We start from the raw sequence: 27,653 nt of genomic DNA, 5'->3' as shown, positions 1-27,653 counted from the left end.
TCACAGACTTAATCCCCATTTTACAGATGAGGGAACTGAGGCACAGAGAAGTGAAGTGACTTGTCCAAAGTCACACAGCTGACAGTTGGCGGAGCTGGGATTTGAACCCATGACCTCTGACTCCAAAGCCCGGGCTCTTTCCAGTGAGCCATGCTGCTTCTCCCCTTATCTCTCTGGCCGTTCACTCTCAGTCTCCTTTGTGGGCTCCTCCTCCCCCTCCCATCCCCTTACTGTAGGGGTTCCTCAAGGGTCGGTTCTTGGTCCCCTTCTGTTCTCTATCTACACTCACTCCCTTGGTGAACTCATTCGCTCTCATGACTCCAACTATCATCTCTTTGCTGATGACACCCAAATCTACATCTCTGCCCCTGCTCTCTCTCCCTCCCTCCAGTCTCATGTCTCCTCCTGCCTTCAGGACATCTCCATCTGGATGTCTACGCACCATCTAAAACTCAATATGTCCAAGACTGAACTGCTTATCTTCTCTCCCAAACCCTGCCCTCTCCCTGACGTTCCCATCACTGTGGACTGCACTACTATCCTTCCCGTCTCACAAGCCCGCAACATTGGGGTCATCCTCGACTCTGCTCTCTCTTTCACCCCACACAGCCAATCCGTCACCAAAACCTGCCAGTCGCACCTCTGCAACATCGCCAAGATCCGCCCTTTCCTCTCCATCCAAACCTCTACCTTGCTGGTTCAATCTCTCATCCTATCCCGACTGGATTACTGCATCAGCCTTCTCTCTGATCTCCCATCCTCCTGTCTCTCCCCACTTCAGTCTATACTTCACTCTGCTGCCCAGATTATCTTTGTACAGAAATGCTCTGGGCATGTCACTCCCCTCCTCAAAAATCTCCAGTGGCTTCCTGTCAACCTATGAATCAAGCAAAAACTCCTCACTCTCGGCTTCAAGGCTCTCCATCACCTCGCCCCCTCCTACCTCACCTCCCTTCTCTCCTTCTACAGCCCAACCCACACCCTCCACTCCTCTGCCGCTAACCTCCTCACTGTACCTCGTTCTCACCTGTCCCACCGTCGACCCCCGGCCCACGTCCTTCCCCTGGCCTGGAATGCCCTCCCTTCACATATCCGCCAAGCTAGCTCTCTTCCTCCCTTCAAAGCCCTACTGAGAGTTTACCTCTTCCAGGAGGCCTTCCCAGACTGAGCCCCCTTTTTCCTCTCCTCTTCCCCATTCCCCCAGCCCTACCTCTTTCCCCTCCCCACAGCACTTGTATATATTTGTACAGATTTATTACTCTATATACTTTACTTGTACATACTTACTATTCTATTTATTTTGTTAATGATGTGCATATAGCTTTAATTCTATCTGTTTTGACAATTTTGACACTTGTCTACATGTTTTGTTGTCTGTCTCTCCCTTCTAGACTGTGAGCTTGTTGTTGGGTAGAGACCGTCTCTATACGTTGCCGACTTGTACTTCCCAAGTGCTTAGTACAGTGCTCTGCACACAGTAAGCGCTCAGTAAATACGATTGAATGAATGAATGAATCGAGAAGTCTAATATTCTCCTGGTATTTCCTCCCACAACTTAGTATAGTGCTCTGCACCGAGTAAGCCCTTAACAAATACCATTATTGCCACTTATAAATACTACCGATTGAAGTGATTCTTAGGCTCTGTATGAAATTTTGTTGTTTGAGATATTTTGCCATCCATTTGGATGTGTAATGTATCAACCTGTGAATTCAGTTGCTACCCCATCCCCAGCCTCAAGGAGTCCACATATACAATCGTTCCCAAGGGGCCATCTCTATCTCTGGGGTGAGATCTAGGGTTCAGGGCGTGGCAAGACCCAAGCCCAACTAAGAGACAGCCCAGCCCCCACACCCCTTGGCACAGTTCAAATGACTCCAGACAAAATGGCCATTTACACTGTCCCAAGGGCCTGAAAATACATGCACCCAGCAGGAATTAATAAGGACAACCCAGAAAGTGTTACTTAGAGCACACGTCCCAAGACGCAAACTGAACAATGGATAGATCAATCGTATTCATTAACAACACTGTACTGTTTGGGAGAGTACCATACCACAGAGTTGGTAGACATTGAAATAAATTAGGGATCCATACATAAATGGGGTGAGGTTGAGGGTGGGGTGAATAATGGGTACAAATCCATGAGCAAGGGCGATGCATAAAGGAGAAGAAGTATAGGGAGTCAGAGCCTGGTCAGCGAAGTCCTCTCGGAGGTGATGTCATTCGAATTAGGCTTTGAAGGTGGGGAGAGCAATCATCTGTCAGTTGAGACAGACTGGCTACAAACTTGTCCTCAGTTAAAGGTTTTATAATACCCCTCGCTAGACTGTAAGCTCTCTGAGGGCAAGGAACATGTCTACCAACGGTACTGCTCTCTCCCAGGAATTTATTACAGTGCTCTGAACACAGTGAACATTCAATAAATACCACTGATTGATGCTACTTTCCCTTTCATCTCCTTTTTGAAAATAATCTATCTGTGAAGATTAAAAGCCCAAGACAATATGAAGGACGCTTAGCTGTGAAGGAAAAGAGCAATGAGGGGTTGAGACCTAAAGGATGCAGAATACCTGAAGACCACAGACTCTCTGGCCTCTTGAAGCAGGGTGATGCTGCTGCTCCGGGGCTCTCAGGGATCTCAGGAACTGGACTTAAGGGAGGTTTCTTGGAAGCCATCTCTCTTTTCCCATACAACGATTTCTCTACTTTTTTCTTTCCCTTTCCTTTCCTTCTTCTGCCACTTCTTAACCCCTGAGAAATGCAGAATAGCATAACTGAGGCAGAAGCAGCATATAATACATATTCTTTAAAAACCAGCAAATCAGCTCTTACAATGCTTCACAGTTATTCTAATTCAGTAGTTCTCACATTAAGAGGCCAGGGTCCATTCTTTTGACAATCTTTACTTTTTAAAAGGAGAGTCTGAGAAGGTACAGAACCAGCTGGCTGAAGATGAAACGCAGCAACAAGTCTCTGAGCAAGGATTGGTGCTCCTGGCCCCCCAGCTCCCAGCAGCCCGGGAAGCCTTTTTGGAGCACAAGAACCCTGCTGCATCTTGAGAAAACTTAGTTATTCATTCAGTTGTATTTATTGAGTGCTTACTGTGTGCAAAGCACTGTACTAAGCGTTGCAGCACAAGCCCACACCCCCACCTCCCTGCTCTGCCAACCGCTCCCCCAGTGTCACCAGAGCCACACTTTTACATGGCACTTTGCTACAAATGTAAACACATCATATTTTAATATTCAATGATACATATTTGATACATATTTTTATACATATCAAATGTTTATATTGGTATTTATATCTCAATAAACTGTACGTGATAAAGGACATTACAGTCTAAGTGAGACAATTTTATACAGACTGACTGTCCTCTGCCCCTCTTACATCCCGGATAAAGAAGCTTTTACCTGCCTTCATAAGTTGTCAGGAGAAAGGTAGAAAGAAGAGAAATGGAACATTTAACACACTTACTGGAATTTTTTCAGATGTTGTTTTCCCCTTAGAACCTTGGGGTTTCTTTCTATTAGGTTTCATTGCTTTCTCAGTTTTGGATTCTATTTCAGCTGAATTGCTGGCAGCCTCTTCTTTAATGTTGACAAACTGTTTTGAAGAATGTGTTATTTCAAACTGCTACCGACATGAAAAGACTAAGTCATTATATGTTAGCATTTACTGCTGCAATTTTAGCAAATAAATCAAATTCAAAGAACTTCCTATTAATCAACCATTGGTATCTATTGAGTGCTTACTGCACACAGAGCACTGTACTACATGCCTGGGAGAAAACAATTCAACAGAATTGGCAGACACAATCCTGGACAACAAGGAGCTTACAGTTTAGAGAACAAACCACTCCATCCCAACTTTTGACCTCTGAGCTGGTTCAACAATGTGGCCCACCACCTTCTCATGGAACATTATCTAACTGTCCTCTACTGGTTCTCCTATTTCTCTGACTGTTCCTTCTCAGTTTTATTTTGCAGGTTCCTCCTCTGCCTCCCACCCTCCAACTGTGGGGGTGCCTCAAGGTTCAATTTAGTGCATGCTTTCATTCTCCATCTACATCCACTCCCTTGGACAACTCATTTGTTCCCATAGCTTCAACTAGCATCTTCTACATGGATGATTCTGAAATCTTTTTATCGAGCCCCAAACTCTCCCCTTCTCTGCAGACCCGACCCGCATTTCCTCCAGCCTTCAGGATATCTGAATTTGCATGTCCCACCCATACATTAGACTTAACATAACCAAAACAGAACTCCTCATATTCCCACCCAAGACCTATTCTCCCCTGACCTTCCCATCACTGTAGACAATACCACTGTCCTCCCTGTCTCACAAGTCCATAGCCTTGGCAGCATCCTCAACTCAGCTCTCTCATTTAACTCAAATATTTAATCTGTCACCAAATACTCTCAGTTCTACCTTTACTACATTGCTAAAAATCCAGCCTTTCTTCTCCATCCAAACTGCTACCAGGCTGTTGGACGCCCTCTTCATCTCCTGCCTTAGCCTCCTCACTGAGCTCTTTGCCTCCTGTCTCGTCCCTCTTTAGTCCATACTTCACTCTGCTGCCCAGGTTATTTTTCAGAAAACACATTCAGTCATGTCCCCACTCCTAAAGAGCCTACAGTGGTTGCCCATCCACTTCCACATCAAACAGAAATTCCTTCCTATTGGCTTCAAGGCAATCAGCTTGGTCTCTCCTTCCCACCAAAACACACTGATCTTCTACTGCAATGCAAACTAAACACTCCACTCCTCTACTCTAAGACCATCCTACTTTCTGCACCTCTATCTCATCATCTATCCCACCACTGCCCCCTTGCCTGTGCTCTCCCTCAGGCCTGGAACTCCCTACCCCTTCATATTCAACAGTCCACCACCCTTTCCACTATCAAATTCTTCCTAGAATCCCATCTCCTCCAAGAGGTCTTCCCAGATTAAGTACTTTATTTCACCTATCCGCCCTCTCCTCCATGTCAACTATGCACTTGGCTTGCACCCCTTAAGCACTTGGCTACTCAACCCAACCTCATGGTACATATGTATTCTTATACTCTACTTCCTCCAACCCTAATTTATTCTAATGTCTGTCTGTCTCTGTAGACCATAAGCTCCTCGTGGCCAGGGATCACGACTACTAACTCTGTTGTACTGTATTTTCACAAGCGCTTAGTCCTCTGGGTACAGTAAGCACTCAATAAATGCCACTGATTGATTAAATAAAATAAAGTATCAGTAGATAATAAACGGCAACCTGTTTGGGACAGAACAGAGAAAGCATCATGATCATTTCAAGGCAACCAGGAAATACCTTCTCCCCTGAATCAGGACTTTGAGGATCCAAAGAAGGGACTGGGTCACAGTTTTCTCCTTGAATGCTTCCGCTGGCCATAGAGGGACTCAAAGTAGGAGCCGGGTCCCAAACTGGGGGATTGACAGGAGAGGCCCCCTCTACTTCTGACACACGGCACTCATCAAAGCCCCGAATTGTCTGGAACGTCTTGGAATCCTCCATTTTCATATTGTTTTGGGGGAGAGATTTCCTTCTGGGTCTTTCAACAGGTTTTCTCAGTTCAGGGCTCACAGGCATGTCACATGGAATGTCGAAGTTGAAATAATCTAGGAGGTTAGCAAGAGGCATTCAACTTAATTCAAACCTAATAATGGAAAATTAATATTTTAGCTCTTTCAACCAATTTTAAAACTGCCTCCAGATGTCATTAAGTCCATAAGAAGCTTAACTGGGTGGTGAAATTGGCACTGCCCTCCACCCTCCACTTACAAATGCTAGTTTTCTCTTTTTCTTTTCTCCCAGAAATGTCTATGACAGAGTTGAATAATCTCTAGTGCTAACTCTCCCCCCGTCTTGACTGTAAGCTAGTTTTGGGCAGGGAATGTGCCTGTTTATTGTTACATTGTACTCTCCCAAGCACTTATCACAGCTGTCTGCACACAGTAAGCGCTCAATAAATACGATTGTATGAATGAATGCACTCTCTGCTTTGAGGTTGTTCTTCACTGCCACCTAGTGGCAAAACGCATGAATGCCTACCATCCTGACTCCCACTTTTTTTTTTACCTGGTATTTGTTAAAGCACTTACATTCATTCAATTGTATTTATTCATTCATTTAATCGTATTTATTGAGCGCTTACTGTGTGCAGAGCACTGTACTAAGCGCTTGGGAAGTACAAGTTGGCAACATATAGAGACGGTCCCTACCCAACAGTAGGCTGTTGGGTAGGCTGTCCAACAGTGAGCCCAACAGGCTCACAGTTTAGAAGGGGGAGACAGAGAACAAAACAAAACATATTAACAAAATAAATGGAATAAATATGTACAAATAAAATAAATAAATAAATATATAGAGTAATAAATACATACAAACATATATACATATATACAGGTGCTGTGGGGAGGGGATGGAGGTAAGGCAGGGGGATGGAGAGGGGGAGGAGGGGAAGAGAAACGAGGGGTCTCAGTCTGGGAAGGCCTCCTGGAGGAGGTGAGCTCTCAGTAGGGCTGAGTACTTATTGAGTACTTACTGTGTGCAGAGCACTGTAATAAGCACTTACAGGAACTGTACTAAGCACTAGGGCAGAGACAAGCTAATCAGGTTGGATACAGTCCATGCCCCATATGGAGCTCACAGTCTTAGTCCACATTTTACAGATGAGGAAACTGAAGTAGAGAAGTTAAGTGACTTGCCCAAGGTCACACATGAGATAAGTGGCAGAGCCAACTAGAACCCAAGTCCTTCTGACTCCCAGCCCACGTTCCATCCTTTAGGCCATGCTGCTCCTCAGCCAGAAATAATAATAATAATGGCATTTATTAAGCGCTTACTATGTGCAAAGCACTGTTCTAAGCGCTGGGGAGGTTACAAGGTGATCAGGTTGCCCCACGTGGGCCTCACAGTCTTAATCCTCATTTTACAGATGAGGTAACAGGCACAGAGAAGTTAAGTGACTTGCCCAAAGTCACACAGCTGACAATTGGTGGAGCCTCTATATGAACCCATGACCTCTCACTCCAAAGCCTGTGCTCTTTCCACTGAGCCACACTGCTTCTCTGGTAATTTGGCTGTGCCTGATTTGATCAAGAGAAAAAAACACTTTCAGGACCCCAAAGGAAGATCAGACACACAAGAAACGTTCTAGAAGCCACCTAGAAGCTCCCTTCAAAGCCCTACTGAGAGCTCACCTCCAAGAGGCCTTCCCTGACTGAGCCCGCTTTTTCCTCTCCTCCTCCCCAACCCCCCAACCCTACCACCTTCCCCTCCCCACAGCACCTGTATATATATATATATATATTTTTTTTTTTTTACAGATTTATTACTCTATTTTACTTGTACATATTTACTATTCTATTTATTTTGTTAATGATGTGCACTTAGTTTTAATTCTATTTGTTCTGACAACTTGACACCTGTCCACATGTTTTGTTTTCTACCTCCCCCTTCTAGACTGTGAGCCCGTTGTTCGGTAGGGACCGTCTTTACATGTTGCCAACTTGTACTTCCCAAGTGCTTAGTACAGTGCTCTGCACACAGTAAGCACTCAATAAATACGATTGAATGAATGAATGAATACTTGGGCACCGAGTCTAATTTTCACCTGGTATTTTCCCACAGAGCTCAGCATGGTGCTCTGTACCCAATAAGCCTTAATAAATACCTTTCCTGCCACTAATAAATACTACTGAAGTGATCCTTAGGCTCTGTATGAAATTTTGTTGTTTGAGATGTTTTGCCATCAATTTGGATGTGTAATGTATTAGCCTGCTGTGCTGATGGAGTCAAATGTGAGTTTGCTTGCCTGAGAATCAGACATGTAGGCAGGCTCCAGAACACTAGGTTTCAGTCAGCTCGCGAGCACCCCGCCCCTCCAGCTAGGCCTCTCGGCACAGCTCAGACCCAACAGACAGAGACCCAGGGCCTCTGAGCACCTTAGCAAAGGACAGCCTGGCAGTGCCAGGCCTCCATGCCAACAACTTTGCCCTGTCCCCACGGCCAGTCTGCCCCCACTGGCTGTGCTTCCTTCAGCCGGGCAGCCAGAGGTAGCATCGGTGTCAAGACTCCAGGGGTACAAGCAGCATGGAGAAGCAGCGTGGCTCAGTGGAAAGAGCATGGGTTTTGGAGTCAGAGGTCATGGGTTCAAATCCCAGCTCTGCCAAATGTCAGCTATGTGATTCTGGGCAAGTCACTTAACTTCTCTGTGCCTCAGTTCCCTCATCTGTAAAATGGGGATTAAGACTCTGAGCCCCCCCCCCCCCGTGGGACAACCTGATCACCTTGTAGCCTCCCCAGCACTTAGAACAGTGCTTTGCACATAGTAAGCGCTTAATAAATGCCATCATTTTTTTATAATACTTAACCCCTTCCTCCCCTACAGAAAAGCACCATGGCTTAGTGGATAGAGCACAGACCTGGGAGTCAGAAGAGCCTGGGTTCTAATCCCAACTCCGCCACATGCCTGCTGGGTGACCTTGGTCACGTCAGTTCACTTCTCAGGGCCTCAGTATCCTCATCTATGAATTGGGTATTAAGACTGAGAGCCACTTCTAGGAAAGGGACTGTGTCCAACCTGATTAACTACTACCTACCCCAGCACTTAGAACAGTGCTTGGCATAGCGTAAGTGCTTAGTAAGTACCATAATCTCCGCTCCTCTGCTGCTAACCTCCTCACTGTGCCTTGTTCTCGGCTGTCCCACCGTCAACCCCTGGCCCACGTCCTTCCCCTGGCCTGGAATGCCCTCCCTCCACACATCTGCCAAACTAGCTCTCTTCCTCCCTTCAAAGCCCTACTGAGAGCTCACCTCCTCCAGGAGGCCTTCCCAGATTGAGCCCCCCTTTCCTTCACCTCCTCCCCATCTCCACCCCAAATCTAACTCCTTCCCCTCCCCACAGCAATACATTTGTACATATTTATTACTATGTTTATTTTACTTGTATATACTTACAACTCTATTTTATTAATGATGTGCATTTAGCTATAATTCTATTTATTCTGATGGTTTTGACACCTGTCTACATGTCTTCTTGTCTGTCTCCCCCTTCTAGACTGTGAGCCCCTTGTTGGGTAGGGATCGTCTCTATATGTTGCCGACTTGTACTCCCCAAGCGCTTAGTACAGTGCTCTGCACAAATTAAGCACTCAGATACGACTGACTGAATGAATGATAATTATTACCCCAGTGAATGCAGCTCCATCCCCAGCCTCAAGCAGGTCAATCAATCAATCGTATTTATTGAACGCTTACTGTGTGCAGAGCACTGTACTAAGCACTTGGGAAGTACAAGTTGGCAACATATAGAGATGGTCCCTACCCAACAGTGGGCTCACAGTCTAGAAGGGGGAGACAGAGAACGAAGCAAAACATATTAACAAAATAAAATAAATAGAATAGATATGTACAAGTTAAATAAATAGAGTAATAAATATGCACAAACATATATACATATATACAGGTGCTGTGGGGAAGGGAAGGAGGTAAGGCAGGGGGATGGAGAGGGGGAGGAGCAGGAGAGGAAGGAGGGGGCTCAGTCTGGGAAGGCCTCCTGGAGGAGGTGAGCTCTCAGTAGGGCCTTGAAGGGAGGAAGAGAGCTAGCTTGGTGGATGGGCAGAGGGAGGGCATTCCAGGCCAGGGGGATGACATGGGCCGGGTGTCGACGGCAGGACAGGCAAAAACGAGGCACGGTGAGGAGATTAGCGGCAGAGGAGCGGAGGGTGCGGGCTGGGCTGTAGAAGGAGAGAAGGGAGGTGAGGTAGGAGGGGGCAAGGTGATGGAGAGCCTTGAAGCTGAGGGTGAGGAGTTTCTGCCTGATGTGTAGGTTGATTGGTAGCCACTGGAGATTTTTGAGGAGGGGAGTAACATGCCCAGAGCGTTTCTGGACAAAGACAATCCGGGCAGCAGCGTGAAGTATGGATTGAAGTGGGGAGAGACAAGAGGATGGGTGATCAGAGAGGAGGCTGATTCAGTAGTCCAAATGGGATAGGATGAGAGCTTGAACGAGCAGGGTAGCAGTTTGGATGGAGAGGAAAGGGCAGATCCTGGCAATGTTGCGGAGCTGAGACCGGCAGGTTTTGGTGACGGCTTGGATGTGAGGGGTGAATGAGAGAGTGGAGTCGAGGATGACACCAAGGTTGCGGGCTTGTGAGACGGGAAGAATGGTAGTGCCGTCAACAGTGATGGGAAAGTCAGGGAGAGGGCAGGGTTTGGTAGGGAAGACAAGGAGTTCAGTCTTGGACATGTTGAGTTTTAGGTGGCGGGCAGACATCCAGATGGAGATGTCCTGAAGGAAGGAGGAGATGCGAGCCTGGAGGGAGGGGGAGAGAGCAGGGGCAGAGATGTAGATTTGGGTGTCATCAGCGTAGAGATGATAGTTGAAGCCGTGGGAGCGAATGAGGTCACCAAGTGAGTGAGTGTAGGTCACACACACGATGGTTTCCAAAGAGTCACCTTTATCCCTGGGGTGAGATCTAGAGTGCAGGGCCTTGGCAGGACCCAATCCCTAGGAGACAGCCCAGTCCCCACATCCTTTGGCACTGCGACCCAAAGTGGCCATTTACACTGTCCCAAGGGCCTGAAAGTATGTGCATCCAGCAGGAGTCAATGAGGAAAACCCAGAAAGAGGGGCTTAGAGTACATGTCCCGTCATGCAAAACCGATCAATCAATCAACAATCAACTGATAGTATTTACTGAATGCTTAATGTGTGCAGAGCACTGTACTAAGCAATTGGGAGAGTACAATACCGCAGAGTTGGGAGACACATTCCAGTCTAAAGGGGGAGACAGACATTAAAATAAATCATGGATACATACCTAAATGCTGTAGAGCTGAGGGTGGGGTGCCTAATGGGTACAAATCCAAGAGCAAGGGCGATGCAGAGGGAGAGGAAGTAGGGGGAGTCAGGGCTTAGTCAGGGATGAATTCTTGGAGGAGATATCATTTGAATAAGGCTTTGAAGGTTGAAAGAGCAATCTGTTAGTTGAGACTCGCCCTCAGTGAAACTCTCTGAGGGCAAGGATCATGTCTACCAGTGGTAGTGCTTTCTCCCAGGCATTTACTATAGTACTCTGCAAACAGCGACCATTCAATAAACCTCCCTTTCAGCTCCTTGGGACACCTAGCTGTAAAGGAAAAGAGGACTGAGGTTGAGACATAAAAGATGAGGAATACCTGAAGACCACAGACTCTCTGGCCTTTTGAGGTGGGGCGATGCTGCTGCTCCGGGGCTCTCAGGGACCTCAGGAATTGGACTTAAGGGAGGTTTCTTGGAAGCCATCTCTCTTTTTCCATACAAAGATTTCTCTACTTTTCTCTTTCCCTTTCCTTTCCTTCTTTTGCCACTTCTTAACCCCTGAGAAATGTAGAATAGCATAACTGAGGCTATATATATATATAAAATGTGTGTGTATGTATGTGTATATGTATACACACACACACACACTGCAGAATATGTATTTATATATTCTAAAAAAATCAGCAAATTGGCTTTTACAGTGCTTCATAGTTATTCTAATTCATTTGTTCTCAAATTAAGAGGTCATACCCATTATTTTAATTTAATTTAAAATTTAATTTAATCTTTACTGTTTAAAAGGAGAGTCTGAGAAGGTACAGAACCAACTGGCTCTAGATGAAACCGAGCAACAAGTCCCTGAGCAAGGACTGGTGCTCCTGGCCCCCCAGCACCCAGATTCCCAGGTAGCCTTTTGGAGCACAAGGGCCCTGCTGCATCTTGGGAAAACTCAGTTATCTGGGTCTTTGCCGGACAAGCCCACATCCCCACCTCCCTGCGCTGCCGACCGCTCCCAGAGCCACACTTTGACATGGCACTTTGCTACCAACGTAAACATGATTATCACATATTGATATATACTGATAGATATTTCATTAAAGTATACATGACAAATGACACTACATTAGTGAAACATCATTATCCAGACTGACTGTCCTTCACCCCTATTACAACCCAGATAAAGGAGCAAGGTAGAAAGAAGAGAAATGGAAGCTTTAACACTCTCTTACTGGAATTTTCTGAGATGCTGTTTTGCCCTTAGGACCTTGAGGTTTCTTTCTGTTGGGTTTCATCGCTTTCTCAGTTTTGGATTCTATTTCAGCTGAATTGCTGGCAGTCTCTTCTTTGATGCTGACAAACTGATTTGAAGAATGTGTTATTTCAAACTGTTAATAATCTGAAAAGACTGTCATTATATTTTAATATTTACTACTGCAATAATAAGAGATAAATTCAAAGAACTTTCTATCAATCAATGAATGGTATTTACTGAGAGCTCACTATTTTCAGAGCACTGTACTACATGCTTGGGATAGTATGATACAACAGAATTGGCAGACACAATCCTGGTCCACAAGGAGCTTACAGTTTAGAGGACAAACTATTCCAGCACAACCCTCGACCTCTGAGCTTGCTTGACACTGTACAGTGCTCTGCACACAGTAAGGGCTCAATAAACATAGCAATGATTGAATTAATGAACCACCCCCTTCACCTGGAAACATTATCTAACCTTAGCTTCACAGACACTGTCCTCTCCTTGTTCTCCTATTTATCCTCCTCCTCCTCAGTTTTCTTTCGCAGACTCCTCCCCTGCCTCCCACCCCCTAACTGTGGAGGTGCCTCAAGGTTCAGTTTAGGGTCCCCTTCCATTTTCCATCTACATCCACTCCCTTGGAGAACTCATTTGCTCTCACGGCTTCAACTACCATCTCTACCGGGATGATTCCCAAATCTCTCCCTCCAGCCCTGACCTCTCCCCTTCTCTGCAGGCCCACACTTCTTCTGGCCTACCGGATATCTGTACTTGGATGTCCTGCCTACATCTCAGACCTACCATGTCCATAACAGAACTCCTCATATTCCCACCCCAAACCCTGTCTCGCCCTGACTTTCCCTTCACTGTAAACAACACTACTGTCCACCTGGTCCTAAAAGTCCATAACCATGGCAGCATCCTCAACTTATCTAATTCAAATACTCTGTCACCAAATACTGTCAGTTCTAACTTTACAGCATCGCTCAAATCCGTCCTTTCTTCTCCAAGCTGCTAGCATGCTGATCCAAGCTTTCATCATTTCCTGTATCATCTTCCTCACTGGGCTCCCTGCCTCCCAACTCCCCCCACTCCAATCCATACCTTCATTCAATAGCATGTATTGAGTGCTTACTGCATGCAGAGCACTGCACTAAGCACTTGGGAGAGTACAATACAATATATAGACACATTCCCTGCCCACAATAAGCTTACAGTCTTGGGGGGTGGGGGAGAAAGAAAATACAAATAAATGACAGATATGTACAGAAGTACTGTGGGGCTGGGAGAGGGGATGAACAAAGGGAGCAAATCAGGGCCACTCAGAAGCAGGTGGGAGAAGAGGAAAGGGGGGATTAATCAGGGAAGGCCTCTTGGAGGAGATGTTCCTTCAATAAGGCTTTGCCTGAGGAGAGGGTAATTGTCAGATTTGAGGAAGGAGGGCATTCTAGGCCAGAGGCAGGAGACGGGCAAGGAGTAGGTGGTGAGATAGGTGAGATCAAGGCACAGTGAAATTAACATTAAAGGAGCAAAGTGTATAGGCTGGGTTGTAGTAGGAGAGTAGCGAGGTGAGGTAGGATGGGGCAAGGTGACTAAATGCTTTAAAGGTAGTGGTGAGGAGTTTTTATTTAGAGGTGAGGAGTGGCGAGGAGTTTTTGTGGAGGTGGATGGGCAACCACTGGAGTTTTCTGAGGAGTGGAGAAACATGTCCTGAACGTTTTTGTAGAAAAATGATCTAGGCAGCAGAGTGAAGTATGGACTGGAGTGGGGAAGAGACAGGAGCCTGGGAGGTCAACAAGGAGGCTGATGCAGTAATCCAGGTGGGATAGGAAAAGTGCTTGGATTAACATGATAGCAGTTAAAATGGAGAGGAAAGGGAGGATTTTAGCGATGTTGTAACGGTGGGACCTACAGGATTTAGTGATGGAGCATACTTCTCTCTGCTGCCCAGGTTATTTTTCAGAAAACACATTCAGTCCCTACATCCCCATTCCAATAGTTGCCCATCCACCTCCACAAACAGAAACTTCTTCCCATTGGCTTTACAGCAAATCAGCTCACTCCCTCCCTCCTACCTTTGCTGATCTCCTCCTACAATCCAATCCAAACACTCCACTCCTCTGCTATCATCCTACCCTTTCTACCTCGTTCCCATCTATTCCACCTCTTGCCTATATTCTCCCTTAAGCCTGGAACTTCCTCCACCTTCATAAACGACAGTCCACCACCCTTTCCACTATCAAAACCTTCCTACATCTCCTCCAAGAGGTCTCCCTTAATCCTAAAGATTAAGCCTCTTATTTCCCCTATCTGCCCTCCCCTCTGTTGTAAATTATGCAACCCTGAAGCCCTCGGATACTCACCCCAACCTCACAGGACATGTGTAAATAGTCTTATACTCTACTTCCCCAATCCCCAATTTATTTTAATGTCTGCCCCTGGCTGGGCACTGTAAGTTCCTTGTGGCCAGGGATCACGTCTACTAACTCTGTTGCACTGTACTTTCACAATCACTTAGTACTCTGTGTACGGTCAGCATTCAATAAATACCAGATTGATTAAATAAAGTGCCAATAGCTGATAAACAGGAACCCGTCTGGGACAGAACAGAGAAAGCATCATGATCATTTCAAGGCAACTAAGAAATATTAGTTTCACTTTAATTGGATTAAGATCATGTTAAAGGCTAACTCAAGGGTGGGGGTGATGGTTTGGGCATTCCCCCAAACCTTCTCCTGGCCCAAGTGACCCCCAAAGTCAGAGAACAAGGCGAGACCATCTGGAGATGTTTCCTGGATGCTAACACCCTTGTGTTTTTCCTTCCCAGGACAAGGGCTATTCCCTGCCCCCACCACCTTCTGACTCAGAGTCCCGCAAATGCCAAGGGAGGCGCTCATTCAGGGTCCAGCCAGTCGGCCGGCTCCTGGACATCGGCAGAGACTTTTCACCCCTTCTCTCCTCCCTCTTTCCAAGCAGCACTTTCTCCAGCAAGCCTAAGTTCCACTATCCCCATTAACCTCTTTGCTTAAGTTGGACACTCAGGTTAGCAGTAATGGAAGTAAAAGCTTGCTCTGCGCAGAGCACTGCACCAAACCCTGGGGAAAAATAATACACAGTTGAGCCTTAGAACAGGTTCCCTGGCCCACTGGGGGCTCAGAACCTAAAAACGAGGCAGGGTTGGGTTTGGTGACAGACTTAGTAGCAGAGATGAAAAAGAAATACAGAGCACCATAGAAGACAAACATAAAAAAGTCCAAAGTTCAGCCTTGTCCCATGATAAAGGGGTCCGGCAGGGGCCTCCTAAATCTGTGGAGGCCATGATAGGTGTGGAACACAGAGGGGTGCGAGATAAGTGAATCGAAATAACCCTCTGCTTTTAGCATAAAAATTACATCAACATTGATGTTTTAGGGAACAGCCTTTCAAACAGAGTCCTTTTCCAAACTCTTATCCCTAAGCAACCCCTCTTCCCAGGGATGCATTTAATTTTCCGGCAAAAAGTCCTGGAGCAACTCTCCACTTCTGTGTCTCTCTGGCCCCTTAAACTCAGCCCCCATTCTTTCTAAAACATGTCTGCCCTTCGTTTTAATTGTCTCTTCCCCTTCCCTTTGTCCAAAAGCATCAGAGTGCTCAATGGTACTGCTCCTGGACTGACACTTTCTACAAAGTAGCCTTCCTCTTGCTAAGCCTTTAGATAGCAACTGTTTCATTTTGTGACAGGGTTTTTCTTTAACAGGGAGAGACAGGCAAATGAGTAGCTTCGAGAAGTTCTGGATGTTTGCAGAGGGGGTTCCTGTGTCTACTGTATTTCGCCTCTTTCCCTTCTCACCAACGGAGAGCTTTCTAGCCTCTTCCCAGAGGTGCAGGTTAGCTAGAGTGACAGTCACAGTAAGTATAAATTCAGGTATTGTGAGATTTAGGGGTTGTCTGCATGAAAGGAAGAATAAAATATTAAAATACAAATTAATATGCATAATAAAATATTACAGCAATGACAAACTCACCTTCCTTTTGGAGGAGGACCGTGTTATTCTACCATCTTTAAGGGGAGAAGTACTTCCATCTTTATTTGGTGAATTAGAAATTTTGGTTTCTGAAGAAGTAAAAATGAAGTAAACATTCTAATTGACTCAAAAACCATAAGATATACATTTTTTGACACATTCGCCAACATTCACTAATCATTTGACACTAAAGTTACTGCCATCTCTTCACTAGACCAGGGCACAGTAGGTGATCTGCTTAAACAGCATGCTGAAAACTGGGCTACTTAACCTGTAGCCTTGGTACTTAAAAGAAGATTTCGCTTGAACAAGTGTTTCAGGAAGCATCAATTTTCCCTTCTATTGGCCAACACGGCTGTAAGGCAGCTCCAGAGCAGCAGTGCGGGAGAAGAAGGCATGCAAGGAGATAACAGGTCAACCAACTGGATCGATCCTGGAGCAACAGAACAAGCTCAACTTCTGCGAGTGCATGAGGCCAGAAGGCCACCCGGAGGGTCCAGGTGCTTTGTGGCCGATCCCATTTGCTCTCTGCCTGATGCTGATGGGTGTGTATTCTAGTCGTGAAGCCAGCTGTGTTCTCTGTCACTGTTCTCCTCTGCAGCTTGGGCACTTAGGTGTAGGTGTGTTTATGGGACAAGGAATCGTGTACAGAGAATAATAATAATAATAATAATGGCATTTATTAAGCACTTACTATGTGCAAAGCACTGTTCTAAACGCTGGGAAGGTTACAAGGTGATCAGGTTGTCCCACGGGGGGGCTCACAGTCTTACAGATGAGAGAACTGAGGCACAGAGAAGTGAAGTGACTTGCCCAAGGTCACACAGCAGACATGTGGCAGAGCCGGGATTTGAACCCATGACCTCTGACTCCAAAGCCCGGGCTCTTTCCACTGAGCCACGCTGCTTCTCTGTTTTCTGAATGCTGTTTTCTGCTCTCGCCAACCACCAATTGGTAATTAGATAAGTGGGGGATACCACCCTCCAGTCCTCATTCATTCATTCAATCATATTTATTGAGCGCTTATTGTGTGCAGAGCACTGTACTAAGCACTTGGGAAGTACAAATTGCCAACATATAGAGACGATCCCTACCCAACAATGGGCTCACAGAGGAGTTGCAGCCACCGTGGCTGCCCTGCATGGAACCCAGAGGCATCACAACACAGGCAGGGCAAAGCAGTCAACGGTAGGCACCTAGGGGCATTCAGTAGGTGGGAGGGAACTAGGGAACAAGAGTAGGATTGGTTAGCAGGCAGCAAAAGCTGGGAAGAGAACCAACACCTCTCCTAACACAGCACACTAGGCCTGTGGTCCAACTTCTCTGGGATTCAGGGTGGAAGCAGATCAATCAATCACTTGATCAATCCAATGGCATTTGTGGAGCGCTTTCTGTATGCAGAAAGTGTACACACAAATTTAAGTGTGCAGATCATGCAGAAGGGCGGGTGCATAAGGGGAAAGCCCTCTTGGAGGAGATGTGATTTTAATCAGGCTTTAAAGAGGAAAAGAGTGGTGGTCTCTTAGACATAATAATAATAATAATTATTATTATTTTTTTATTATTACTGTAATGGTATTTGTTAAGCACTTGCTAAGTGCCGGGCACTATACTAAGTGCTGGGATGGATACAAGACAAGAGTTGGATACAGTCCCTGTCCCATATGGGGCTCGCAGTCCCAATCCCCATTTAACAGATGAGATAACTTAGAGAAGCAGCGTGGCTCAGTGGAAAGAGAGCAGGCTTGAGTCAGAGGTCATGGGTTTGAATCCCGGCTCCGCCTCTTGTCAGCTGTGTGCCTGTGGGCAAGTCACAACTTCTCTGTGCCTCAGTTGCCTCATCTGTAAAATGGTGATTAAGACTGTGAGCACCATGTGGGACAACCTAATCACCTTGTATCCGCCCCCAGCGCTTAGAACAGTGCTTTGCACATAGTAAGCGCTTAACAAATACCATCATTATTATTATTATTATTATTATAATTACTTAAGCACAGAGAAGTGAAGTAACTTGATATGAAGGGGAAGGGGGTTCCTGGAGAGAGGTGGATGGAGGGGGTTGTGATGGACCCCCTGGCACCTGATTGGTCCAGCTCATTCCTTTTAGACTGCGAGCCCGTTGCTGGGTAGGGACCGTCTCTATATGTTGCCAACTTGTACTTCCCAAGCACTTAGTACAGTGCTCTGCACACAGTAAGCGCTCAATAAATGATTGAATGAATGAATTCCACCTTCTGGAACAGTCTCCAAGCCAGAGAGCTTGAACTTCTATTTAAAATACACACACACACACACACACACACACACACACACACACACACGCGCACACTCCCTCTGATGGCAATGTAACAGCAGCATGAATGGGGGCAGCTGCTCTAGGGGACTGCCTGAACCCTGTCAGGTTCTCAGTTCAGGCTTCCTTCCCCTGGAAGTGTACTGCGCTTTGACTCTGTATTCAGTAACGGCTCATTTGATGGGCTCTCAGACAGCTGGCCAAGTTTAGGTTGAGAGATTCCCTCTTGCAGAAGGCAGTCCAACATGCCTTCATTTTACAGGAAAACAAAATCTCTGCTAAGAAGCCTATCCGTCTCGCTTGGCAGGTTCTCAAGGGCTCCGGCTCCCCCAGGAATGGTGGGGGCTGGGCCCGGGTTCTCGCCAGACGTGTTCTCCCATCGCATCCTATACCACCTCAGCCTCTAGGCTGTAAGCTCGTTCTGGGCAGGGAATGTGACTTTTTTGGTGTACTGTCCTCTCCCAAGCACTTGGTACAGAGCTCTGACCACAGTAAGTGCTCAATAAATACCATGACTGACCGACTGACTCAGCAGCATCCAAGCCCAGCTGCCAAGTCCAGGAACCTCCCTGTACGTACGACGTATCCTTGACCATGTCAGAGGGAGGCTTCTATGCAGGCAGAGGAGCGACAGCGACCATCCTTGCCCTCAGGCCTAAGAGTCTCTCGTCAGGTGGAAGGCACATTGGCCCCCTTTACACTAGGCTCTCAGTTCCCCCTCTAGGCTGTAAGCTCTTTGTGAACAGAGATAGTGCCTACCAACTCTGTTGTATGGTCCTCTTCCAAAGACGGAGTACAGCACTCGGTACACAGTAAACGCTCAATAAATACCATTGATTTTATTTGACTGTTTACTTTGTGAAATAGATTATGAGCTCCCTGTGGGACAGGGACTGTGCCCAACCTTCTTATTTTGTATCTGTCCCAGGGCATAGTACAGTGCTTGACCCATTGTAAACACTCAATATAATTATTATCATCATCATCATCATCATCAACTCTCCAGGATTCTTTATACACAGTTTCTCAAGAGTTCACACTCTCTTCGCTTCTCTGTGCCTCAGTTTCCTCATCTGTAAAATGGGGATTAAGATTGTGAGCCCCACATGGAACAACCTGATCACTTTGTATCTTCCCCAATGCTTATAACTGTGCTTGGCACATAGAAAGTGCTTAACAAATACCAACGTTATTATTATTATTAATGACAGCACTAAGACTATTCTATGTCGATATTCTGTATTCCAAAGTAACATGTAGACAATCCATATTTGAGTACCGCACTGATTGCAGAGCACTGTACTAGGCACGTGGAAGTGTGCAATAGGGTGAATAGGCATTATCCCTACCTTCAGAGAGTTTACAATCTAGCATGGGAGATTGACTACAATAAAATAATTCCAGAAGGAAAAAAGGGAGAATATATCCACAACTTACCAAAAAACTATAAATGATATATTTCAAACATGTCCTTTCCATCGATCAAATCAGGCACAGACAAATTACCAGATTCCTGGCAGACAGGCAGCGTGGCTTAGTGGAAAAAGCACAGGCTTGGGAGTCAGAAGGTCATGGGTTCTAATCCCGGCTCCATCATGTCTGCTGTGTGACTTTAGGCAAGTCATTTAACTTCTCTGTGCTTCAGCTACCTCATCTGTCAAATGGGGATTAAGACTATGAGCCCCACGTGGAACAACCTGATTACCTTGTATCTACCCCAACACTTAGAACAGTGTTTGGCACATAGTAAGCTCTTAACAAATACCGTCATTACTAAGGAGCACGGCCTAGTGGATAGAGCATGGGCTTGGGAGTCAGTAGGACCTGAGTTCCAATCCCACCTGTGTCACTTGTCTGCTGTGTGACCATGGGCAAGTCACTTCACTTCTCTGTGCCTCAGTTACCTCATCTAGACTGTCAGCTCATTGTGAGCACGTAATGTGTCTATTATTGTATTGTACTCTCCCAAGTGCTTAGTGCAGTGCTCTGCAGACAGTAAACGCTCAATAAATACAATTGACTGACATCTGTAAAATGAGGGTTAAGGCCGTGAGCCCCAAAGTTTGGGTGGGAATATGAGAAGTTCTGTTTGGACATGTTAAATTTGAGGTGTCAGTGAGATATCCAAGTAGGTGTGTCCTAAAGTGGGAGGAAATGTAGGACTGCAAAGAAGGAGAAAGATCAGGGCTGGAGAGAGGGGATTTGGGAATCATCTACATAGAGATGGTAGTTGAAGCTGGGGGAGCAAATGAGTCCTCCAAGGAAGTGGGTGTAAAGGGAGAATAGAAAGGGATCCAGAACTAAGCCTTAAGGGACTCCCTTTTTTAGAGAGTGGGAGACAGAGGAGAAGCTTGCAAAGAGTCTGAGAAGAAATAGTCAGAGATAGGAGGAGAACCAGGAGAGGATAGTAGCAAGTGAAGCCAAGGTTGGATAAGCACTTCACTGAGTGCTTGGAAAAGTACAGGTTTCCTCAGAAGTATCACCAAAGCAGCTCAACAAGGAACACACACACACACACACACACAAACACACACACACACACACCCCTCCCCCTACCTTACCATTAAGAGTTTCTGAAGATGGAGAACTTCCAACAGGAGGTACAGCACCACAAGATACTTGAAGTTGCTCAGTATTTTCCTAGACAAGGGCAGGGAAATAAGACGTTTCAAAGTCATACATAAAAAATAGTCTCAATACCTTTCCAAATTTCTTGATCACTTCATCACCCAAGCCAGAAGAGTGGATAAGCTCAAGGCAACAGGGACTGCAGGCCAGATCCATCCACCCCCCGCAAGTTCAGCTACTAAAATCTTCCCGATGCCAGGTCCACGTCTGCCACGGGCACCCCTGGCAACCCCGAGACTAGGTCCATGAGATGTCTGGGAGCCGGACAGAAGCTTCCAACAGAGGGCTTCCACCCCTCCTCCCTCATCCCACTGGCCTCCGCTCGCTCCAAGTAGCCCCCCAGATCAGATGCCTGTCCATCCTGATCAGCCAGCAAAGGAAATTCGAGGAATGAAAGGTTGAAAAATCCAAGCCAATACTTGGAAGCAAAAAAGTAGACTTTTCAGTCGATGGTATTTATGGGTGTTTATTGTGTGGTTAGGGACCGTCTCTATATGTTGCCAACTTGTACTTCCCAAACGCTTAGTACAGTGCTCTGCACACAGTAAGCGCTCAATAAATGTGATTGAATGAATGAATCATGTGTACAGCACTGTACTAAGCACTTTGGAGAGTACAATAAATCAGAGTTGGTAGATATATTCCCAGCCTACAAGGAGTTTACAGACTACAGGGGAAAATCATCATTAAAATGAATTTTGGATAAGGGAAATACTAAAATAATAGGTGAAATAGATTTTCTGAACTCTTCTGTAGACATCAGCAACTACGGTGCTGCCAACCCAAAAGTGGAAAATATCCCATCAATAGTTTGTCTTGCCCCTTCAGGAATGGCTCCTTTTGTACATCTTGGAGACAAGAGTGAGGTTCATTACTCCATGATCTGTATAATCTGTTAACAACTCCAAAATTGTTTCCTCAAAATTCAGCACATGAGCATAGCTTAGCAGAAAGAGCACAGGCCTGGGAGTCAGGCAACCTGTGTCCTTATTCGGCTCTGCCACTTGTCTGCTGTGTGACCTGAGGCATGCCACTTTACTTCTCTGTGGGGTCCCATTTACTTATGTTGTATCTATCCAAGTGTTTAGGACAGTGCTTGGTGCACAGTAAGCACTTAAGAAATACCACAATTACTATTATAACAGTTTATTTCTGAATACATCAAATCAAAATCAGTTATACCATTTGGTTGGTTTGACAGATTTACTTTATGCAATGACTTGGCTAATACAATGGCCCAATTACTGCCCACTTTAAGTGAGCCCTATTGAAAATACAGAGCAGCAAAAAGTGGTGCGGCAAAATGCATAGAGAAAAGGCCTGGGATTCAGAACGCCTGGGTTCTAATTCCGCCTTTGCTACTTGTCTGCTGTGTGACTTTGGGCAAGTCTCTTAACTTCTCTGTGCCTCAGTGTCATCATGTCTAAAATGGGGATTAAGTCTGCGAGCTCCATAAGGGACACGGACTGAGTCTAACCTGAATAGCTTGTATCTATCCCAGTGCTTAGTACAATGCCTGCCATGTAGTAAATGCTTAACAAATACCATTTAAAAAATGCTTATGTGTGGCAGAAAACACTAATGGAATCTACCATGTGAATAAAGGAGGACAGATCTGAGAGAACCCTAAGAACACAGTCTAATTTTCTCTGCCGATGAGCAAAGTATGGAGATTTCCTACAAAGGAAAAAAGAGTCACACTTACCAGAGTCTCATCATCATCAAAATTTAGTTGAGGTAATGACTCTGTCGTAGGAAAATGATGCGGCTCTGGAGAGCTTATGTTTCTCAAATCTTGCTGACGGGCAGGTGTTCCTCCTCTACGTAATGGAGTGTTTGCGGGCAAAGATTCATCAAATACTTCTGGGCTTAAGTATTCTCCAAAGGTAACCTTCTTCTGCCACGTTTTTGGGGTGCTCAGAATGCCAGCTTCCCCTCCAGCTGGAAAGTCAGCAACATAGAAAATATGTAAAATATTCACACAGTAATAAGACTGAAAAAACAATTCAAAGGTTTCATGCACTTCTGATGAAAAGCTTTCCCAGGATTTGGAAGAAAGACAGCAATTGGAAATGAATGCCAAAGCCAAAGATTTAAAAAAAAATGACTGATAATTATTCTGAAGAAAGGGATTATAAAGCAAAATAGGGCACAAATTAAAATAGCATTATAATTTCACCAAAGAATGACCCAAAAGCTCGGAGGTGGTGGAGGAATCAGTCCAAACTGCTCTTGTGGGATTAGGGCCCTGCCAGGATCACTGATCACAGGCCACAGGTCGGCTGCCTTTCCTTCCAGGAACTCTCAATGCCCAAGTGCCAAAGCTCAAAAGGCAAAGATGCCACATTATCAACCAGGTCATCTTATGTACAGGCTCACAAAGGAATGCAAACTTACCACTTTTCAGGTCTTCATAATCTTTCACATTTGAGAACGAGAAAGGCCGACTTCCATCTTCACAAGTGGCGCAGCAGTGTTCCTGATAAAACAATCACCAACAAGGCATTTTTATGGAGGCAGCTTCAACGAGGGTGGCAATGGTCCCCAAAATCTGGGATTGCTCTGGAACCTTGCTTGCTTGCTACTTATTGACTTGTCACTTGGTGTAAAAGAGGTATGCAATAAAAAGAGACCAGAAACTAAACAATGGACACAGGCCAATTAAAGCGCAAAATCCATTTACAAGGCCGAATTCCAGTTATAAAAAGTACATACTCCCTTCCATTTACACAATGGGTCAATTTCTCCTCTGGTTTTATCTAACTCATTCCTTCAATTTTTTTTTTAATCAAAGTGGCTGTTTTACAGCAAGCAAATTCCTTGTTTATAGAAATGTAAAGGAATAAAGAAAATCATTTCACCTTCCAACTTTCAGATAATGACTTAACGGGGGTCTTCTTCAGCACCGAGCGGAGGTTGGTGTGAATTCCAACCTCCTTTTTGCACAATGGTGTTCTTGGTAACATGTTTTCCTTCAATATTCCCAGGTGCGGTGATTCTTCCAACTTAACTCTCTTTACACTTTTTGATGCCTCATTACTTGAAATCTCTTCCAGTACATAGCCAGCAGCACCAGCCCCTTCAAAGTTATATATATTGGTCAATGATTAATAAGGATATGTGTTTCATGCTGACATGAAGAAAAAAATGCAAATGCAAAAAAAAAGTATCTCATAATGCTTTTATAGAAAGGAGTTTGGCTAAGGGGCCTTCTAAATGATTTCCTTTCATTCATTCCTCCATTCAATTGTATTTATTGAGCGCTTACTGTGTGCAGAGCTCTGTACTAAGTGCTTGGGAAGTACAACTCGGCAACATGTAGAGACAGTCCCTACCCAACAATGGGCTCCCAGGTTTAATCTTAAGTAGGAGAGGGCAAACAGGTTAGAACTTTTAAAATTGGTGCCAATCAGCCACAAAGATATTTTAGTTAGCTGTGCTTCTAGTGATTAAAAAAATGTTTGGGAACCGAGGATAGAAAAAGAAGGCATGGGAGATACAATGAATTCTGCTTAATGTCAAGGTTAGTAGTATGCCCTTGTAGCTTGGACAGGAGTCCCCATCCTGCATCCAGAAGGCAATCCCAATGTTCATTCATTCATTCAATCGTATTTATTGAGCGCTTACTGTGTGCAGAGCACTGTACTAAGCACTTGGGAAGCACAACTTGGCAACATATAGAGATGGTCCCTACCCAACAGCAGGCTCACAGTCAAGAAGGGGGAGACAGACAACAAAACATATTAACAAAATAAAATAAATAGAATAAATATGTACAAGTAAAATAGAGTAATAAATATGTACAAACATATATATATATGTATATATATATATATATACACACACACACACACAGGTGCTGTGGGGAGGGGAAGGAGGTAAGGTGGGGGGGATGGGGAGGGGGAGAAGGGGAGAGGAAGGAGGGAGCTCAGTCTGGGAAGGCCTCCTGGAGGAGGTGAGCTCTCAGTAGGGCTTTGAAGGGAGGAAGAGAGCTAGCTTGGCGGATGTGTGGAGAGAGGGCATTCCAGGCCAGGGGAAGAATGTGGGCCTGGACGGCGGGACAGGTGACAATGAGGCACAGTGAGGAGGTTAGCGGAAGAGGAGCAGAGGGTGCGGACTGGGCTGTAGAAGGAAAGAAAGGAGGTGAGGTAGGAGGGGGCGAGGTGATGGAGAGCCTTGAAGCGTGAGGAGATTTGGCTTGATGCATAGGTTGACTGGTAGCCACTGGAGATTTTTGAGGAGGGGAGTAATATGCCCAGAGCGTTTCTGCACAAAGATGATCCAGGCAGCAGCGTGAAGTACAGATTGAAGTGGGGAGAGACAGAAGGATGGGAGATCAGAGAGGAGGCTGATGCAGTAGTCCAGTCGGAATAGGATGAGAGACTGAACCAGCAGGGTAGCAGTTTGGATGGAGAGGAAAGGACAGATCTTGGTGATGTTGCAGAGGTGAGACTGGCAGGTTTTGGTGACGGATTGGATGTGAGGGGCGACCGAGAGAGCGGAGTCGAGGATGACATCAAGGTTGCGGGCTTGTGAGACGGGAAGGATGGTAGTGCCGTCAACAGTGATGGGAAAGTCAGGGAGAGGGCAGGGTTTGGGAGGGAAGATAAGGAGTTCAGTCTTGGACATATTGAGTTCACCCCTCAATGTTCACCCCTCATCCACTTATTTCAGTTCCACATTGACGCAGAAGAGCCAAAAGAAGTTTGAGAAATAGAAACGGAGGCTCAAAGATGAAAGAGTTAATGACACAGATACCTGACACTACTGGAGGGATTCCTGCCAGGCTTCACACTGTTCTCACCCCTAAAATTGCAGCCCCCTTTTCACCCACCTACTGATAATGAAAAGTTGGTTTCTTTGAAACAAAAGCGTCTCTGTAATCCACTTCCAACGTTTAGTTCTTAACAGAGTAGCCCAGGATTAATCAGTCCACGGTATTTATGGAGTGCTTACTGATGATGAGTTTGTATCTTCCCCAGCTCTTAGTACAATGTCTGGCACAAGGTAAGCGCTTAACAAATGCCATTAAAAAAAGACATTTAAAAGTAAAAATAATAATAATAATGGCATTTAAGTGCTTACTATGTGCCAGGCACTGTACTGGAGCAGCTTATATTTCCAAAAACAGTTTGATCTGAAAACTATGTTAATTTATGAAACACCAGAATACTCGATATTGTTTCAGAGAGCACCCAAAATTCAGAGTTTTACATTTGAACCTGGGAAGTCCAGGTTCACCTGACTCGTCATCCCTCACCAGCTTCCTCCTGTCCCGACATCCCCCATGTCGCCTCCTCCCCAGCCCCGGGCTCCCACGGGCCCTGAGCCTGCACAGCTATGAAAGGATTTGAGGCTGTGGCAGTGTGAGGCTGCTACAAATTAGAACACTGGGAAGCTTTGGTCTGACTGGACTCCAGATGACCTGGGCAGCAATGTCCTGAGACTCGGATCAATATTTGTGCCCTCTCAGAGTACAGCACTGTACAAAGTGCTTGGGAGAGTACACTCCCTGCCCCCAACATGCCCCTGGACCTGCTGGACTCAGAGCTCTGTCTTTTACAAACCCCCGCTGTATTACCGTAGCAGCCTCCTTGCTGCTATCCCTGCCTCTAGCTTCTCGCTTCTACAGATTCTTTCACACACAGCTGGCTGAGTCATTTTCCTAAAACACCTTTCAGAATCCATCACTCCCCTCCTCAAAAACCTCCACTGGCTACCCCTTTTTCTCCATACCAAACAGAAACTTCTGATCACTGACTTTTTCCCTGCTAGACTGTAAGCTCCTCAAGGGTACAGATCGTATATATTAACTTTACTGTGCCCTCAGAAGTGCTTAGTACAAGATTCTGCACAGAGTATGCATGCAATAAATACCCTCCTTGTGGGCAAGGTGCATGTCTACCCACGGATAGAATCAAGGCTCTCCATCAGGGATCTCTGGGTCTCTCTCTACACCCCCCACCTGCCCCCCTACCCCACCCCAGCCCCACAGACACACCACCCAGGAACTCCCTCTCCACCCTCAAAATCCTAACAACACTCAACCTACAGACTGTGTTTCCCAACTAATTCCTACCCCCCTAGTCATGGAATTGCCTCAGGTGCTCTGAGAGAGAGAGAGAGAGAGAGAGAGAGAGAGAGAGAGAGAGAGAGAGAGAGAGAGAGAGAGAGAGAGGGAGAGTATCTATATATATGCATATATATGGAAATATATAGATATATAAATATTCCATTTATTTTTTATATTTGTTTTTATAAGTTGTACGTATGTTTTCATTCTTGTTCCTACTATATATTTATGATTTGGGCCTGCCAGTCTTCCCCCATAATAACAACAATAATAGTGGCATTCGCTTGCTTTGTGCCACCCTCTGTGCTGAGAGCTTGGGTAGGCAGATGCAGGATGTTGGCCACGTCAGGCTCAGGCCCAGCCCCACAGGGAACTCAGTCTGGGTGGGTAAGGAGAATGCCCCAGTTTGCAGATGGGGAGATTGAGGCACGGGGAGGAAAACAGGCTTGCCCAGGGTCACACTCTGGTCAGATGGCCAGGCCAGGATTGGGGCCCATATCCTCCAACTCGCAGGCCTATCATCTTTCCACTAGGCAAGGGTGCTTCTCCATGTCTTATACTTGAGTTCATACCCCTT

The 27,653-nt window shown here is 45.7% G+C and overlaps 1 protein-coding gene across 2 annotated transcripts in view; it reads right to left on the bottom strand.

Annotated features, from left to right (window-relative positions):
• The window catches only part of CDCA2 (cell division cycle associated 2), a 51,398-nt gene that overhangs the window by 3,208 nt on the left and 20,537 nt on the right, over positions 1 to 27,653 (bottom strand). For both annotated transcript variants that reach the window (XM_038747418.1, XM_038747420.1), the window contains 10 exons: positions 23,865 to 24,082; positions 23,401 to 23,482; positions 22,709 to 22,944; positions 20,937 to 21,015; positions 16,083 to 16,171; positions 12,053 to 12,181; positions 11,201 to 11,381; positions 5,327 to 5,634; positions 3,481 to 3,609; positions 2,574 to 2,754 (listed from right to left, as the gene is read on the bottom strand). In XM_038747418.1, coding sequence (XP_038603346.1) covers positions 2,574 to 2,754; positions 3,481 to 3,609; positions 5,327 to 5,634; positions 11,201 to 11,381; positions 12,053 to 12,181; positions 16,083 to 16,171; positions 20,937 to 21,015; positions 22,709 to 22,944; positions 23,401 to 23,482; positions 23,865 to 24,082 — 1,632 coding nt within the window. The remainder of the gene's footprint in view (positions 1 to 2,573; positions 2,755 to 3,480; positions 3,610 to 5,326; positions 5,635 to 11,200; positions 11,382 to 12,052; positions 12,182 to 16,082; positions 16,172 to 20,936; positions 21,016 to 22,708; positions 22,945 to 23,400; positions 23,483 to 23,864; positions 24,083 to 27,653) is intronic.

This window comes from Tachyglossus aculeatus, chromosome 5 (genome assembly GCF_015852505.1).
Source record: "Tachyglossus aculeatus isolate mTacAcu1 chromosome 5, mTacAcu1.pri, whole genome shotgun sequence".
NCBI classification, from domain to species: domain Eukaryota; kingdom Metazoa; phylum Chordata; class Mammalia; order Monotremata; family Tachyglossidae; genus Tachyglossus; species Tachyglossus aculeatus.
This window is presented reverse-complemented; position numbering and strand designations above follow the sequence as displayed.